The 14,083-nt window shown below is 38.9% G+C and overlaps 1 protein-coding gene across 1 annotated transcript in view; it reads right to left on the bottom strand.

Annotated features, from left to right (window-relative positions):
- LOC128013073 (uncharacterized) overlaps positions 1-14,083 on the bottom strand; it is a 46,982-nt gene that overhangs the window by 32,211 nt on the left and 688 nt on the right. Inside the window, 36 exon segments of the mRNA XM_052595800.1 lie at positions 2,878-2,894; positions 3,214-3,348; positions 3,518-3,613; positions 3,701-3,805; positions 3,899-4,195; positions 4,284-4,487; positions 4,576-4,884; positions 4,990-5,114; positions 5,208-5,373; positions 5,464-5,647; positions 5,724-5,920; positions 6,005-6,123; positions 6,218-6,344; positions 6,469-6,858; positions 6,942-7,032; positions 7,211-7,356; positions 7,439-7,615; positions 7,697-7,939; positions 8,023-8,278; positions 8,361-8,497; positions 8,602-8,725; positions 8,879-9,084; positions 9,221-9,303; positions 9,392-9,701; positions 9,779-9,949; positions 10,049-10,198; positions 10,292-10,410; positions 10,681-10,819; positions 10,939-11,042; positions 11,122-11,220; positions 11,327-11,390; positions 12,854-12,946; positions 13,207-13,309; positions 13,408-13,435; positions 13,539-13,695; positions 13,775-13,918. Of these exon segments, the coding sequence (XP_052451760.1) occupies positions 2,878-2,894; positions 3,214-3,348; positions 3,518-3,613; positions 3,701-3,805; positions 3,899-4,195; positions 4,284-4,487; positions 4,576-4,884; positions 4,990-5,114; positions 5,208-5,373; positions 5,464-5,647; positions 5,724-5,920; positions 6,005-6,123; positions 6,218-6,344; positions 6,469-6,858; positions 6,942-7,032; positions 7,211-7,356; positions 7,439-7,615; positions 7,697-7,939; positions 8,023-8,278; positions 8,361-8,497; positions 8,602-8,725; positions 8,879-9,084; positions 9,221-9,303; positions 9,392-9,701; positions 9,779-9,949; positions 10,049-10,198; positions 10,292-10,410; positions 10,681-10,819; positions 10,939-11,042; positions 11,122-11,220; positions 11,327-11,390; positions 12,854-12,946; positions 13,207-13,309; positions 13,408-13,435; positions 13,539-13,695; positions 13,775-13,918 (5,615 nt within the window).

Raw genomic sequence — 14,083 nt, 5'->3', positions numbered from 1 at the left:
TTAAAGTTAGTTTCTTGTTGGAATCGTTCTTCTCAACTTACCGCATGAAAAGAAAGATAACGATGACACAATTGAAAACGTGTCATGTCTCCTTTTATAATGCAATTGTTCCTCTAAATATGGTTGTTGGCATCACACAAAGTGACCTGCTCGCTCAGTTTGGTTAGGAAGGATGGGTTGGGTATTCTGGGGAAAAGTGGGGGGTGGTTTAAAGTTGGATTGAATGTCTTTCATGTAAGGCTCAGGGTTAATAACATTTGAGTTTCTAAAAAGTGGATGATATAAACATAATTGTATCATCATATAAACCAGAAATGATTTTACTCACGCTCAAATGTTTGAAGCAGTGAACACTTCAAATTTAGAGTTCAAGTCGCAAATGATTGTGTCAAACAGTTTACCTTAATACCTAATTGGTTAAATCTAAATGAATAGTTTATTAAATGTACATAACATACAGTGAAACTGTATTCTGGGTAATGTTTCGATACCTTTATCGAATGACAAAATATAAGCAAATGGCCAGGTTCAGTTTTTATAAAATATATTGGAAATCCAAAAGTTATCCGTCTCCAAATCTCATATTTTTTCTTTAACTGTTGTCTTCTTTAGAGAGATTAGATCAATTCTATAGGCACTGACCATTCCTTTGGTTTCCACTAGAGGCGTCATCTGTTTAACAGTTATTGGATGGACCTGGTCAAGGTCAGTGTCTAGCTGGTGTGAATATTTCAGCTTGCGCTGTACCAGTGATGGAGCATTTGTCGTCTTCCCTGTTCACTTGAGCATACAGATATTTCTGTGACATTCCTGTTGAGTGCCTTTCCTTGATTGAGAGGCACAGCTTGCATGATCTACCCGACTACATCCACCGACAGACAGCAAGTGACCTTTCTCTAGAGATTATATTCATAAGGCATTCGCTGCTTTTTTATATACACTTCTCCCATTTATTTATTTTTTATTTCAAGTACAAATATGTATTTAAATTTCGGGACCTGTAAAATTGATCTCATTAAACTAATAAGCTGGTTCAAATTGCAGAGCCGCTTTCCAGCAGTGACATTTGAGCACTAGACAAGACATTTGGGTCAAGACATTAAGACTAACAAGGAGAAACAAGAAATGTGTGATGAGTGTTAATAACTCGCCCGCTGCCATAGTGTTTAATAGTCTGAAGGGTGTTAATTATGAAACCCACTGAAGACACTTTCTAAGATCTCCCTGTGAAGATGAGAAGGATTTACAAACCGTCACACTTGAGTGTAATTATTACGCTTATACCCAAGAGAAGATACTCAAGAGAAATCATTAAGAAAGTATATGAAAGTCCTTTGGTTTATGTTCATGAACTGGATTTTACCTTTGGACAATTAACCAAACCTGTTGGAGTCAATCAAACTAAGATATACCTTTACCTCGGCTTCTGTGACTTAGAAAAAGAAAACCGTGTGAAATTCTTCCCGAGTGCTTCTGGCCAATTGAGGACAGCTCTGCCCACATGTTGAGATCTGGCGTGAAGCAGGTGCTCCATGCACATAAATAAGAGCATCTAGTTATAGATGTTGGCACACTTGTTGGCTGCATTGACTTTACTGATGTCCAACACAGGGAGAACAATGTGCTGCTGGTCACAAGGTGTCTGATATTTCATACCGACTGAAGAGCTTTAAAATATTAGGGTTTATTTTTCCTTTCTCTTTTTTGGTAATAAAATAAAGTTCAAATTATGGCAATAAAATATATTCCATTTGTTCGCAATTTGTCACCATTTGTCTTCAAATCTAATAAAAGACCAAATTTGAAGATATTGCATTGTTAATTATCTAAAAATAACCAACTTCACCATATTTCCACCATCACAGTAAAAACTGTCAATAAGCAATTAACTCATTGAAGCCTTAAAATAACATACATCCTATATGGTATCATTTCAAGGGGAAGAATAGTTGGTTTCCTCCCCTTCACTTCTCCATTCTCAGCTGTTCAGGGTTGACTCCACCTTTAGTCATCTGCCTATCATTGACCTGCTCATCACCTTGAATTACTTATACAATTCCCAGTGTGCACATACAAACACACACACAATTATTCTCCCCTAAATTATCTAGATAAGTAAGGATTAATTTGGTATTTAAAAGTAAGCCATGGGGTTTTTCATTTTCAGATGCAAGGCCACAAGGAAACTGATTAAGGTAAGAAATCAGCTGCAAATCAACTGAAGCATTTGTATTTGTGTTCACACGTTTTGTTAAATCTTCATGCATTTTCATCAGTAAGTGAAACCTGCTTTAAACTTGAGTCATTACTGTCCTTTAGAGCTTCTAAAACCTAACCTGAGATATTCCAAATGAGGAATGTTGTGCTCTTCCAATTGAAAGGTTAAATTTCTTTAGTTGATCTTTTATTCAATGCTTTCAATTCAATCATTCAGTCAATGTATGTGAATGGAACAGAACCATAAATTACTCATAAAGTATGTCCTCTTGTGACATACTTTATATAATCAGATTTAATCACTTAATAAGTTTAGTTTAAAAGCACAAAAATTCTGAGGATTCATTTAAGGCATGTTTTCTGTTTTATAATCTAAAGCTTTTAGTTTTGCATAAGCTTTTTAATATACTTTTTTTTATTTTTTTGTGCTTGATTTTATTTTTTTCCCCAAAAGGTAAGTCTTAATAATCCTCTAAAGTGGTATGATTCACCCAATGTATTGAAGGCAACTGCAAAAGCATCATGTTAAAAAAACAACAACAACAAAACAATAGCAGAGAAGCAGGGACTTAACTTGCACATTCATTTTATTCTACAGAACTACAGATAATGAAATCACACTGAACAAGCCTTTTAGAAAGATCGATGCGAGAGCTTCACTCTTCATCGTGCCCTTTCTGTGAGAGGAAGAGACATGAATGAGGATATTTGGTTGAAGGTATTTTGTTGCTTTCTATTTTCAACTGCAAAAAAGTTATTTATTGTTCATTAGACTTTTTAGCATTAGCTCTTAAAAACTGACTTTGGCTAGGCAAGTGTTAAGACAGTTATCTTTGCCAAAAAAAAAAAAAATATATATATATATATATATGGGTGTGCATTTAATAATAATTTTGACTTATTACATTTTGAACAGTTTTTTCTCACCATAATTTCAGAATAAAATTAATCCAAATTTTAATTGAGCTTGCTGGTGATGACTGTGTATTGTGTCACCTTAGATCCAGTGTCACGGCTCTTGGCTCTCAGCTTGTTGACCTGAGATTCGGCAATATCTGCCCTCTCCTCTGCTTCGTCCAGCTCATGCTGAAGCTTACGGAACTTGCCCAGGTTAGAATTGGCCTGCTCCTCCTGAACAACAATATATTGGGGTTGATAAGAGTTTTGGAATGTTTTGAAGACTCAAAATCAGATGAAACACACTTTTTTTATGAACCAATTTATATTAAGGTGTTCCAAATTGTAACAAATTTGGAAAAAATAAATAAAAAAATTATAAAAATAATTATCATAAACATACCGCTTCCTCAGCAGCTCTCTTGTAGGACTTGACCTTCAGCTGGAGTTTGTCCACCAGATCCTGAAGACGTGCCAGATTCTTACGGTCTTCCTCAGTCTGTAAAAATGGTACACAGTGAATGTGTGAAAATTATATTTATGGTATAAAAACAAAGACATTTATTTGTTGGTGAGAGTAAGTGACCTGGTAGGTGAGCTCCTTGATGCGTCTCTCATATTTACGGACTCCTTTCACAGACTCGCTCGCCTTTCTCTGTTCCAGCTCCACCTCATTTTCCAGCTCTCTCACCTAAGAGATGTGCAAGATGGTTAGCTAATCAAATCAAATAAGTATTTAAATTACAAGAAAATAAATATTTTGATATAAACATCAGCAGCTTACCCTGGCTTCCAGTTTCTGGACCTGCTTCTTGCCTCCCTTCATGGCGATCTGCTCAGCTTCATCCAGACGGTGCTGCAGGTCCTTGATGGTCTGCTCCATGTTCTTCTTCATGCGCTCCAGATGAGCGCTGGTGTCCTGCTCCTTCTTCAGCTCTTCTGCCATCATGGCAGCATCAGTGATGGCCTTCTTGGCTTTTTCCTCAGCGTTCCTGCACTCCTGCACTGCCTCCTCAACCTCAGTCTGAAGCTGAGTATTATCTCCCTCCAGCTTCTTCTTCTGATTCAGCAGGCTGGTGTTCTACACATAGACAATATTGACATTCATATAGTCTCTAGATGATATTGTGAGGGTTTACTGGTGTGTATCTAGTACAGATGTGTCATACCTGAGAATGCAGGAGCTGGACTCTCTCACTGACGTCCAGCAGTTCCTGCTCAGCCAGTTTCCTTCCTCTCTCAGTCTGTTCCACCAGAGATCTCAGCTCATCCAGTTCAGCCTGCAGCAGATTGTTGCGTCTCTCCACGATGGCGATGTTCTCTTTGAGATCATCATTACCACGCAGAGCGTCATCCAGCTGCATTTGGGCATCCTGTAATGGATAATTTTTTTTTTATATGAATAGACTGCAGAACTTTATAAGATTTCATTTTGCTTTACAAATTGATGGTAAAACATACCTTGAGATGTCCATGAAGACCCTTGAGTTGCTTCTGGGCTTCTGATGCCTGTCTGTTAGCCTGGCTGAGCTGAATCTCCATCTCATTGAGGTCTCCCTCCATCTTCTTCTTCAGTCTGAGAGCTTCATTCCTGCTGCGAGTCTCTGATTCCAGTGAGCTCTGCAGAGTATCAACCATTCTCTGCTGGTTCCTCTTGGCTTGCTCCATCTCTTCATCTTTCTCAGTCAGCTTACGTTCAATATCAGCTTTGATCTGATTAAACTCTAGTTGGGCCCTCAGGATCTTACCTTCCTCATGTTCAAGAGAACCCTGTCAGTTAATGAGAAATTTTTAATCAAGAAGACTACATGTTCAACATTTTAAATATCAAGTATCTAATGGCAACAGAAATTTTACATTACACAATTAATATACCTCAGCCTCTTCCAAAGCTGCTTGAATTTCAGCTTTCTCCTGCTCCAGCTGCTTACGAACTTTCTCTAGTTCATGAATGTTCTTTCCACTTTCACCAATTTGTTCAGTGAGATCAGCGATCTCCTCTGTTTAATAGGCAAGGTAATAATGGTTAATACATAAAAAGTCTAGATAAATATTCTATTTATGTGACGTGAAATCTTTGAGTGAAATTTCACCTTGGAGGTTCTTGTTTTCTCTCTTTATGGTCTCCAGATGATCCAGCGACTCCTCGTAAGAGTTCTTCAGTTTGAAGAGTTCAGTGCTCAGAGATCTGGCCTCCTTCTGGGAGCTTTCCAGCTCACTCTGAGACTCCTCGTACTTTTGCTTCCACTCAGCCAGGACCTTGTTCAATAGATTATTTGATTAGCTACCATAGGAGCTTGATGAATACTGAAAGATTATTTATCCACAGAGTAAGTGTGTTTAATTCACCTTGTCAAAGTTTCTTTGCTTCTTGTCCAGAGCAGCGGCAGCAGCATTGGATCTCTCCACATCCACCATGAGATCTTCAATCTCATTCTGCAGCCTGTGTTTGGTCTTCTCCAGTGAGGAGCATTTGGCATTAACAGCTTCCACAGCTTCTTCTGCATCTTGCAGACGCTGAGCCAGCTTCTTCCTAAAAATAGTCCAGGGAATCATTACTTTACAGTAATTTTAGTAATTTAGGTTTGTAGGTGTTTCCTATTTCTTACTTGGCATCCTCCAGCTCCTCAGTCCTCTGGATGGCATCAGTTTCATACTTGGTTCTCCACTGAGCCACCTCAGAGTTTGCCTTGGACAGACTCCGCTGCAGCTCAGCTTTAGCTTCCTGCTCCTCCTCAAACTGCTCCCTCAGCAGATCAGAGTCATGACGAGCAGATTGAACTGCATGGGCCAGGGCATTCTTAGCCTATGAGGATTGAAAATATCCTGTCAACTGTGCATAAAAATGCAATGGAAAAGTTAGTAATAAATATCTAAAAATAAAATATACCTTGACTTCCTCCTCTAGTTGTCTCTTAAGGTCTTCAATCTGCTGGGTGTAGGACTGCTTGCCTCTTGTTAGCTGTGAGACCAAGGAATCCTTTTCTTCCAGCTGTCTAGAAAGCTCCCCTAGATACAAGTATAACTATTGCATTACAGAAAGCGTGCATGATTTGGGGTATTTATCTAACAATACATGATAAAATAATCTTAAAGTAAATACCATTCTCAGTTTGTAGCTTAGCTTTTTGCATGGTAAAGTCATTGATGCTGCGTTGTCCTTCTTCATATTTTGTTCTGTATTCTGACATCTGGTCTTCAAGGGTCCTGCACATTTTCTCCAGGTTTGCCTGCATAGATATATACATTTAATGAAGCTGTAAATGAAACTGAAGTGACAAAGTGGATGAATAAAAAGTTTACTGCAAACATTAAGGAACAACGGAAGTTAACAAGGAGACAAGAATTTATCACCTTGGCCTTAGCAAGCTGCTCCATGTTGGAGACCACATCGTCCAGTTCCAGTCGGAGTTCACTCTTCTCTTTCTCCAGCTTCTGCTTCACTCTCTGAAGGTTGTCAATCTGTTCTCCCAGATCAGCCACACTGTCGGCATGTTTCTTCCTCAGTGTAGCAGCGGTGGCTTCATGTTGTAGAGTGGACTCTTCAAGATCTCTACGCAGCTTCTGGAACTCAGCTTCACGTTTCTTGTTCATCTCAATCTGGGCAGCAGTGGCTCCACCAGCCTCCTCCAGCCTCTCACTGATCTCCTCCAGTTCTCTGGACAGATCAGCTCTCTGTTTCTCAACTTTGGCTCGAGCAGCTCTCTCAGCCTCCAGCTCCTCCTCAAGCTCTTCAATGCGAGCCTGGTAATGTGAGGAAAACCAATATTACATCTAGCATTCCTAACGGTCCAACTATCCAACTTTTAAAGAATCATCAAGTTTACCTGCAACTCCTTCAGTTTCTTCTGAAGTTGGGCTGCCATTGCCTGCTCATCTTCAATCTTGCTACTGAGTTGGCTGATCTCAAAATCTTTCCTGTGTTTCAGAATGTTTTAAGTTTAAACGCCATATAAGCAACAATGGCTATATCCATGGCTCCATTAACAGCATAATTTCAATACATCATTTACAATAATATATGATTTCTTAAGAAGCAGTAACTTTTACGAAAATATGTAAGTAACAAGAATAGTACTGATAAAGTACAACACACTTTTTAATCCTTTCTTCCAGTTGCTGTTTGTCATTTTCCAGGTCCATCAAACTCTCTTGGGTCAACTTTAAGTCTCCCTCAAGCTTCCTCTTAGCTCTCTCCAGATCCATACGAAGTTTCTTTTCCTGTTCCAGGGAACCTTCAAGCTGGAACAACAATAACATAGTATTTTATTTAGCAAATAGTTCATAGGTTCATTCACATCAGAAATGTCAACAAACTACTCACATCATCCACTTGTTGCTCCAGCTTGGCTTTGGCTTTGGTGAGTGTGTTGACTTTGTCTTCCTCACTCTGGAGATCATCCAGCGTTTGCTGATGGGCCTCCTGCAGAGCTTTCTTCTCCTTGGTCAGCTTAGCAATGATCTCATCCAAAGCTGCCATCTCTTCTGTCAGGTTTTTAACCTGTAGATTCATGCCATTGTATCAAGAAACTCTTAACGCACCATTTTTGCATCTCTAACATGTTCAGAGTTGAAAACAGACCTTGTTCTCAGTTGCATGTTTCTCTTTCTCCACTTTGGCCAGAGTGAGCTCAAGATCATCAATGTCCTTCTTGAGCTCAGAACATTCATCCTCCAGCTTTCGTTTCTTGGCAGTCAACTCAGCATTCATTTCTTCTTCATCTTCCAGTCTCTCCGTCATTTCTTTGACTTTAGCCTCAAGCTGGATCTTGTTCTTGATCAGGCCCTCACATCTCTCCTCAGCATCGCAAAGATTGTCTTGCTCCTGTATACAGATAATGTCTTTGTATGATTAAATATAATTTTGAGTTGAATTTCATTCATGAATTCCTAAAATCAGAAACTCACAGCTTGGACTTGAAGTTGTAGGTCGTTCTTCTCTTGGAGAAGAGAAACCATCTTTTCTTCAAGCTCCTTTCTGCGGGCTTCGGATTTGGCGTAAGCCTCCTTCAACTTCAGGAATTCTTCCTTCATGTTGGCCATTTCTTTCTCCGCTTCAGCAGATCTCAGAAGAGGCTTGATCTTGAAATACAGCTTCATCCAGGGCCAATTCTTGACACCCATGAAGGCACGTACATTCCACTGGATCACCAACAAAGAATCTCTGCAATATAATGGTACACGTTAATATTTTAAAACCAATTAATACTGTTAATCTCAAATTCATTGAGTGTCTGATTTCTAACCTGCGCTCAACAATCTTCTGGAACTCAATTCTTGAGAGAATACCGCGAGCTCTTGCTTGAATCCCAGTAATGATGAGAGCAAGACGGTCATCTCTCATCTCTTCAAGAGTACCCAGCAGACCAGCTTTGAAGAACACCTTCAGAGAAATATTTGATATTTGATCAAATGAGAAAAGAGAGAGTGGCAAATCGTGTGAAAATCGGTTTGATCCAGACCATTTTTAAACATGTTCATTCATACCTTAGTATGGCCAAACTTGTACTGGTTGTGATCAATGTCCAGAGATCCCAGTAGTTTTTCTGCTCCTTTCCTGCTGTCAATAAACTGTCCCTCAGGGATAGCAGCAGGGTTTAGGATGCGGTATCTGTCACAGTCAGAGTATTAATTGAAATAAATTAATGCAGTTGATGGTTTTTTTTTTAATATACTGTACATATTTTACCCACAAGTTACCCATTGTACATATGATGATTAAAGAAAAACATTAAAGAGAATCTGCAATCCAAATTAAACTTACCGTTGTTTGAAATCTCCATACAGGATCCTGTTGGGGAATCCCTTTCTGCAGATTCTGATGCCCTCCAGCACACCGTTACAGCGCAGCTGGTGCATGACCAGAGGATTCTCCATCGCCCCAGGAGTCTTAGTCTCATTGGGGATGATGCAGCGCACAAAGTGAGGGTGAGTTGACCTCAAGTTGGTCATCAGCTTGTTCAGGTTCTCCTGTGGATAGATGTTAATCATCACTCATCCCATATACATTTAGGTTGTAGTCCTTGTTTTAAGATATTAAGAAACCAAGTCATACTAAAAGATTAGTTTCAGTATTACTCTGTATAAAAGGCGCTCTATATGTTACCCTGTGAAGGGCAGATACTGTCTGGAAAGAAGAGCCCTTTTTCTTCTTCTCCTTTCCTTTGCCACCTCCTCCGCCGCCCTCCGCTGGTGTTACAAAAAATATGTATGAAAAATCTCAAAAAAATAAAAAAATCTTGTTTCTACGATTCTTTCTCATTTTTCTGCAACACACCTGAGTCAGCACCAGCATATCCAGCAAACAGGTTCGACAGCAGTTTCATGGTGGATTTCTGATAGAGGCCAACAACCGTCTCATTGAGAGGGTCCTTGTTCTTCACCAGCCAGTTATTGATGTTGTAGTCCACAGTGCCAGCGTAGTGAACCAGGGAGAAATGCGCCTCTGGTTTACCCTTGACAATCCTGGGCTTCTGGAAGTTGTTGGATTTCCCCAAATGGTTGTCATAAAGCTTAGCTTTGAATGTTGCATCACTGGCTTTAGGGAACATGCACTCCTCTTCAAGGATGGACATGATACCCATGGGCTAAAATGAACAGAATGAAATGATCTGAACAGCTTTCTTGGACCAATACCTGAGATCTCTCAAATTTAAAAACATACCTTTTCAATGAGATCAATACAAGCCTGTAAGTCCATGCCAAAGTCAATGAACTCCCACTCAATGCCCTCCTTCTTGTATTCCTCTTGCTCCAGCACAAACATGTGGTGGTTGAAGAACTGCTGCAGCTTCTCATTAGTGAAGTTGATGCACAGCTGCTCAAAGGTGTTGAACTGCAGCGGGAATATGTTAATATTCAGATATACTCCCAATGGCAAAGTAACAAAAAACTGAAGCTATTGAATAACAGTAATCAGTAGATGTAATCTTACATCAAAGATCTCAAATCCAGCAATGTCCAGCACACCAATGAAGTACTGACGAGGCTGTTTGGTGTCCAGGGATTGGTTGATTCTCACAACCATCCAGAGGAACATCTTCTCGTACACAGATTTGGAAAGAGCTCCAATAGCATAGTACACCTATCCAATATGATACATTAAAATTCTATAGAAAAACTTGTGTTTTTTAATGGTTATATTAATGGTGTAGGGATGTTAAGTAGTAGTCTCCACCTGCTGGACATTCTGTCCCTTGGTGACCCACTCATTCCCTACTTTGACTCTTGGGTGGCACAGAGCCTTGATGAGATCAGCAGAGTTCAGGCCCATCAGATAAGCTGACTTATCAGCATCTGTTGTTCCCAAAATAGAATAAGAATAGAATGGTTGATGTCAAAGAATCTTCCATTTGTCCACAAGCACACACATTCATGAGTATAGAAACCCATTGTCAATGCTTGCCTATGAAATTGTATCAATTAAATAGCTTTGTTACTCAAAAACTACATTGTATATTAATAATGTGGTGGTAATTTCAGGTTAGGCACACATGCACACCTTATACCAAGTATAGTTGTATATTCATTATATATATAATTTCAGTGTTTTCTCCTAATACTGACCCTCAGTCCCATCAGCCTCTGCCTGTTCCTCTCGCTGCTTCTGCTTGAACTTCATGTTGCCGTAGTGCATGATGGCACCAATCAGCTTGTAGATGCTGTTCTTCTCCTCTTGGGTGAAGCCCAACACATCAAACGCTTCCTGTAGTAAATATAATGTCTCTACTAATTAACTGCATTTCATTGCATGTTATGCAAACTTGATTTCCAAAGTTTGAGAAGTCTGTATCTTGAGATTTATAGATGTTTTGGATAACGCACATCTGTAGCCATCAACTCGTCAGCATCATCAATAGAGGCCACTTGCGTCTCTCCTTGAGAAATGAAGGCGTAATCGTATGGGTTCGCTGTGATCAGCAGCATCTCTGAGAGGATGAAATTATATTTTACAACTTTACCTCTCATCACTTGCAGTTTTGTTGCCAAAGTTGTGATTTTGCTTACCCAGAAGTTCTGGTTTTCTCTGAGACAGGATCTGGTAGAAGATGTGGTAGTCTCTCTCAGCTTTGAGCTGGAAAGTCACACGGGATTTCTCTAACAGATCTGTTTGTAGAAATGTAGAAATTAAGCTCTTACCATCGGCATCTTACCATCATTTTTCGAAATGGAAAAGTTGCTAAGGATTTACAAAGGAAAATGTTTTTCTTACAAGTCTCAATATCAGCAGAAGCAAGCTTTCCACTGGCAGCAAAGTGAATGCGAATGAACTTGCCCTGTTTAAGAAAAACAACTAAATGTCATTCTATTTGTATCATATCAGCATATTTTACGGTGTTCAACGAGCTCAACAAACTGCAAATGAAAAAACGCATGCAATTTTTCATCAGTTTGACAACACATGCTGCAAACTCACCGAAACAAGTGACAAACCTGGCAGGGACATGCTTATCAATGTCTACTCTGAAAGGTGAGATTTATGTTTATTTTAACATCCTGATCATATGATGATTCCTATGATTCTTATGATGGAAAATCTGTAAAGATCAAAATACTGAGAAAATCACCTTTGAATTTATCCAAATTAAGTCCTAGCAATGCTTATTACTAATCAGAGATTAAGTTTTGATATATTTACAGTAGGAAATTTACAAAATATCTTCATGGAACATGATCTTTACTTAATATCCTAATGATTTTTGGCATAAAAGAAAAATCGATAATTTTGACCCATATTTTTTTTTTTGGGCTTTTGCTAAAAATATACCCCCGTGACTGCTTTTGTGCTCCAGGGTTACAAATAAGATGATGAAATACTCAATTACTGTAACTTGAATGAATATTAACCATGGTAACCACAAATTAACCCTGGTTTTGCTACACTAACCATAGCTTACCCATGGTATTTGTACAGCTGTGTTTATATAAAATAGTAACCAATACAACAAAAAAACATGGTTACTATACTTTTACTATAATAAAACAACCAATTTTTACTATAATAAAACCACCAATTTTTACTATAATAAAACCACCAATTTTTACTATAATAAAACCACCAATTTTTACTATAATAAAACCACCAATTTTTACTATAATAAAACCACCAATTTTTACTATAATAAAACCACCAATTTTTACTATAATAAAACAACCAATTTTTACTTTAATAAAACAACCAATTTTTATAAAGGGAAATTAGCCAGCTTTTACTGTACATGATGTTTCACACCCCTTAAAACATTGCTATTGTTGTGTGAGCTACTTGCAATGCTTTTCTGTATTTGGTTGTGTTTTAAATATTTGTTGAACATGTGTTGTCAAACTGATGAAGATGTTTTCTTAGTCTGCTGGTGCTTTGGTGGCCGGGGCATTGGTGGCCTAATGGTTATAGAGTTTGGCTTGTAACCCAAAGGTCGTGGGTTCGAGTCTCAGGTTTGGCAGGGATTGTAATTGGGTAGAGTTAATGACCAGCACTCTCTTCCACCTTAAATGCCACGACTGAGGTGAGACCCTTGAGCAAGGCATCAAACCCCCAACTGCTCCTCAGGCGCATCAGCAAAACTGGCTGCCAACTGTGTGTGTGTGTGTGTGATGGGTTAAATGTAGAGCACAAATTCTGAGTATGGGACACCATACTTGGTCACACATCACATCACTTTTTCTATTTGCATGTGTTTTCTTAAGTTGCAGCATATTGAACTGTAATATTTTGAAACTAAAGGCAGATAAAACTCACAAAGCGAGACGAGTTGTCATTTCTGATGGTCTTGGCATTCCCAAAAGCTTCAAGAGCAGGATTACACTGGATGATTTGATCCTCCAGAGTACCCTAGAAAACAGACAGATAAACTGCCGATGGTAAAGAACAGAACAGGGAATATTTTAGCTGATGTTGTAGAAATATTTTGTGTTTTAATTATGTTCAGACAAACAGTGAACAGGTCTGAAAATCACACAGCACTCGTACAGGACTTCTAAAACAAATTCTAGTAAAAGTAAGATTGTACCCTGAAAGTATAAACTAGGTAATTAAAATAAATTGTTACTTCACATCCCTGATCAAGATCAGTGCATGGATTTGTTTCTAACCTTCTTATCAGTCGTCTCCTTCTTGCCACTGCCAGCAGCAATGCTGGCGAAGTACTGAATGACTCTCTTGGTGTTCACAGTCTTTCCAGCACCAGATTCTCCACTGTCAACATAAACCAGTCTTAGAAATCTATTAATAACTCATTCATAATGTAACAAATAAACTCCAAAAAAATCATCTAATTAAACACAAAGGCTTACGTGATAAGAATGGACTGGTTTTCTCTGTCTGTAAAAGCAAAAATAAATGGTGTATGCATGAACATTTAATTGATTTTCACTAGTTTCTGACATATAGCCTGTGCTGGTTTTGAACTGTCATGTAGATGCACCTGACAGCATGTATTGGTAGGCGTTGTCAGAGATGGAGAAGATGTGAGGAGGAGCTTCACTCCTCTTCTTTCCTCTGTATGCAAGGACCACTTCCTGGTTGTACACCGGGAGCCACTTGTAGGGGTTCACAGTGACACAGAAGAGCCCAGAGTAGGTCTGTAAGAGATCCACAGCAAGTTTAGATCGGCTCATATGTGATGAAGTGAATCTGTGAGTGTTTTAAGACTTCACTCACGTAGATCATCCAGGCTGCGTAACGCTCTTTGAGGTTAAACAGCACGGCTGGCTCGTGCAGGAAGGTGAACATCGCCATGTCCTCAATTTTATCAAACTTTGGCGGGTTCTGAGGATGAACATCAGCCTCCTTCACAGTTACTGTCTGTGGATAACATCAGTGAAAATAGTGTCAGTGCATTGTAAATACAATTGATCTGTTAATTCGTTCTCTTTATGGAGAGGCTCACGTTAACAATATTTTAATAGTTAATCATCCCACCCTTATTTTAAACACATCACTGAGCTCATTACGACACGTCTTTTAAAG

This window comes from Carassius gibelio, chromosome B24 (assembly GCF_023724105.1).
Source record: "Carassius gibelio isolate Cgi1373 ecotype wild population from Czech Republic chromosome B24, carGib1.2-hapl.c, whole genome shotgun sequence".
Classification (NCBI taxonomy): domain Eukaryota; kingdom Metazoa; phylum Chordata; class Actinopteri; order Cypriniformes; family Cyprinidae; genus Carassius; species Carassius gibelio.
The sequence above is the reverse complement of the archived record's forward strand: the minus strand, read 5'-3'. Positions and strand labels throughout refer to the sequence as shown.